General features: G+C 39.7%; 1 protein-coding gene across 1 annotated transcript in view; it reads left to right on the top strand.

The window, feature by feature from the left end:
• The first annotated feature begins 1,255 nt into the window (after positions 1-1,255).
• Positions 1,256-3,243, top strand: part of LOC103903531 (protein argonaute-4) — a 13,151-nt gene continuing 11,163 nt past the window's right edge. Inside the window, exons 1-2 of the mRNA XM_009284745.2 lie at positions 1,256-1,619; positions 2,337-2,457. Of these exons, the coding sequence (XP_009283020.1) occupies positions 1,429-1,619; positions 2,337-2,457 (312 nt within the window). The 5' untranslated portion in view covers positions 1,256-1,428. The remainder of the gene's footprint in view (positions 1,620-2,336; positions 2,458-3,243) is intronic.

Below are 3,243 nucleotides of genomic sequence, written 5' to 3'. Positions count from 1 at the left end.
TGGGCTACAGCTGCTTACATGCTCCAAGCGTTACTTCTGCTTAAAAGTGTTCTGGGGTTAGTGTCCTCAGTTCGGTAATTTTAATTGGTAATGTAGTAGCTATTGGCTGGCTTATAAACTCAGTGTAGAAGGCTCCTTACATTTGGTCTTGGGTTTAGTTTACGATTGTGTTAAAGTTTATTGCTGCACCCTGAAGTGTACCCAAATATGAGCTTCATCCTCCCACAGCTTATCTACTTCTCTTCCCGCCTGGTATAAACAGTGAGCCTTTGACTTAAATGGATACTGGGGGGTTGACACAGTTTTATGATACTAAATTTGCCCTAAGTTTTATGATTGCTTTATTATTGCATTCTTGTATTGTAGTGTTTTTCCCCCCTCTCCTTTGCTACTCTACAACAGAGGGAAGAAACTTTGATCACGCTAAGCACTGGCAGATATAGACAAAACCCATGAAAATATACTAATTCATTTTGCTTTATGTGCAGTGTCAACTGAGGCTGTGATAGATTTAAAAAATAGTCTGTTTAATCTTGTTAACATGGTATCTCAGATCTTAACACTTTGAGGAAGTTCACTGAAGACTTAAGTAGTGACTAGCTTGTGTGTGAGTACTTTTTCAAGCCTCTAATAATTTCCTCCTTAGAACTGTTCCTGAAGCTCTTACTTTTGTCCAAATAAATTACCTTCTCCACATCTGTTAGGAGTCTATACCTGTCTTTATGCTTTCTCCCTTACTCTTCATTTTAGAAGAAAGCCTAAACCTTTTCTCACTCCTTTCTTCGTGTTGGAATTTTAAATTGGCTGAAATTGCGCTCTAGGGGAAAAGTATTTCACTATTAACAAAAGTGATGTGTTCATGATGTAAAGGAAATGGCAAAACTGTTTTAGCTTAGATCCAGTACAGAAATATGTTTTTAGTTTAGTTCAGAATAAAAATATCCCTTAGCCGTTTCCAGAAAATAATCAATTTTCAGATAAAAATTGGGGATATATGTCCTAAGTATGCCAAGAGTGACAATCATTAACATCTGAACTTTAAGCCTATAGTGAAGATAATGAAAAAGCGTGGCTTGTGTGGCTGTTGGCTAGTTCTAGTAGGAATATATTTATCTTTACATTATATAAAAAAACATAGTATGTAAATGGTTGCAGTCCATCTCAGGACTCTGTCAAGATCATAAGCACAGTCATGAATAAATGTCATTAAAATTTTGAGAATGAATTGTGGCACTAACCTATATATGCTTTAGGGAACACTTTTTTTTTTTCCAACCTGGAAGTTCCGAGCAGCTGGAAGGCTGTGGGGCACTTGGAACACCTCCATTTGCAACCTCAGAAAGCTACTTAAGATTTCTTTCTGCCGTGTCAGAAAGTCAGCTAAAGTACACCCGAACGGCCACTGCACTGAATGATCAGTTACATCTCATGCATATTTATTTGACTTCCCTAGGGCCCCCGGCAAGCCTTTTCCAGCCACCCCGTCGCCCAGGCCTGGGAACTGTTGGGAAACCCATCCGCCTCCTAGCCAATCATTTTCAGGTTCAGATCCCTAAGATTGATGTTTATCACTATGATGTAGATATCAAACCAGAAAAACGCCCCCGAAGAGTGAACAGGTATGAGTTGTTTAATAAAAAAAATTAGAGTGTATATGCCTCAATTTAAGAAAACTGTACATCCTAGAAATCTGTCATCTGCTAAAGGCCAGTTTATGTTTGTACTATGGTTAGCAGTTGCTTTTCAGTGAACTATAATATAATATAATATTCTCCTTATTTTTATTAAAATGTTTTGCAATTGGCCTGTAATCTGGAAGGCTCTAGGAAATGTACTAAGCGTTGAGCTACAGCTGTTTTTATTTTCCAGTCTACAAGTGAATGTCCCTGATAATTGTTCCACAGTCTATTATACAAATGTGTGTTAGCAGCTGAGGGGAGGGAATTCAGCTTGCAGACTGATGCCAACATTTTAGGGTCCACCTGTGGATGCCCTATCAGTAGAATCAATCCACAGAGCACACCCACTCACCCCAAGGTAGATGCTTGTATTTGCTCTTGTGTTTGAACAGCTCTCCAGATTCCACTGCCTGTTTTGACTGTATCTCTGCTGACAGTACGGATACCTGCCTTGCGTATAGGCACCTGTATGTTGAAACTTAGGTGTCTTAATCTGGGGGTGACTTTTAAAACTCCTGGTGTTGACTTGGGTGTACTCTGCATTGTTGTTTCTCCTACCTTGCTCATTTACGAAAATGTGAAAAAGGAATTTTCAACTGTGTAAGACCATTGCTGAATTTTCTGTTCTTCAACCTAACTCGGTAAATCCCTCTGTAGGGAGGTGGTGGATACTATGGTGAGACACTTCAAGATGCAGATATTTGGTGATCGGCAGCCTGGATACGATGGGAAACGGAACATGTATACTGCACACCCATTACCTATTGGCCGGGATAGAGTAAGTGTTTTTATAAGCAGTTTTAAGTTTCTGTGGGAAAACTGTTACAGTGTCATTTGAAAAGTGTTCTTTTATTGACATAAACCCAAAATGCTGTCACACGTATTAGTATAGTCTTGGAAATGTCAGGCGGTGCCAGTCAGGGATCTCTAGAAACTTATTGGTGTTTTACTGGTTTGTCTTCTTCGGGTTTCTAATTGCCAGCTCTTTAGTTGGAGAATTTGTGAGAGAGAGTGTGAATTAGTATGTTGTGCTCTTTGAGCTGCAAGTAGATTCCTCCCCTCCCCGATAGAAACTTCACTTTTCTCTGTTCTAACACTTGTTCTGTTGCTAAATGATAAAGTAGTTGTAGATGACAAATACGCTGGTTTGGTTTGGCTGCACTGTTGAGATATGTCCTCCTGTTCCGTAAGAACAGCTAGATCAGCTGCACTGGCCCTTCGTGTTCTGGGCCATGCTCACCAGCACCCTGGCTCTAACAGATTGCAATCTATATTAACCAGTCCGGATACAAAACTTAATCCCTATCTACTCCTCTCCCTGGGGATCTGGTTATTGCTGGTACAGTGCCATGAGGAATACGTAAAATGAGTTCACATTTACGCTTTGGGCTGATGGTGTTTGAGAATAATCTCAAGTACTGTGCTAGAATGCTGAGATTTGTGTTTCCCAGTGAGTCTTCTTTTTGACCAAAAGGTTTTCTTGCCTTCCCGTTTGGTTCACAAGACATCTTGCTATTAATTGGCTGACTTTAAAAAAAAAAAAAAAAAAAAAAAGCGGGGAGGA

The sequence above is a fragment of the Aptenodytes forsteri genome, unplaced genomic scaffold (genome assembly GCF_000699145.1).
Source record: "Aptenodytes forsteri isolate BGI_AS27 unplaced genomic scaffold, ASM69914v1 Scaffold7, whole genome shotgun sequence".
NCBI classification, from domain to species: domain Eukaryota; kingdom Metazoa; phylum Chordata; class Aves; order Sphenisciformes; family Spheniscidae; genus Aptenodytes; species Aptenodytes forsteri.
The sequence above is the reverse complement of the archived record's forward strand: the minus strand, read 5'-3'. Positions and strand labels throughout refer to the sequence as shown.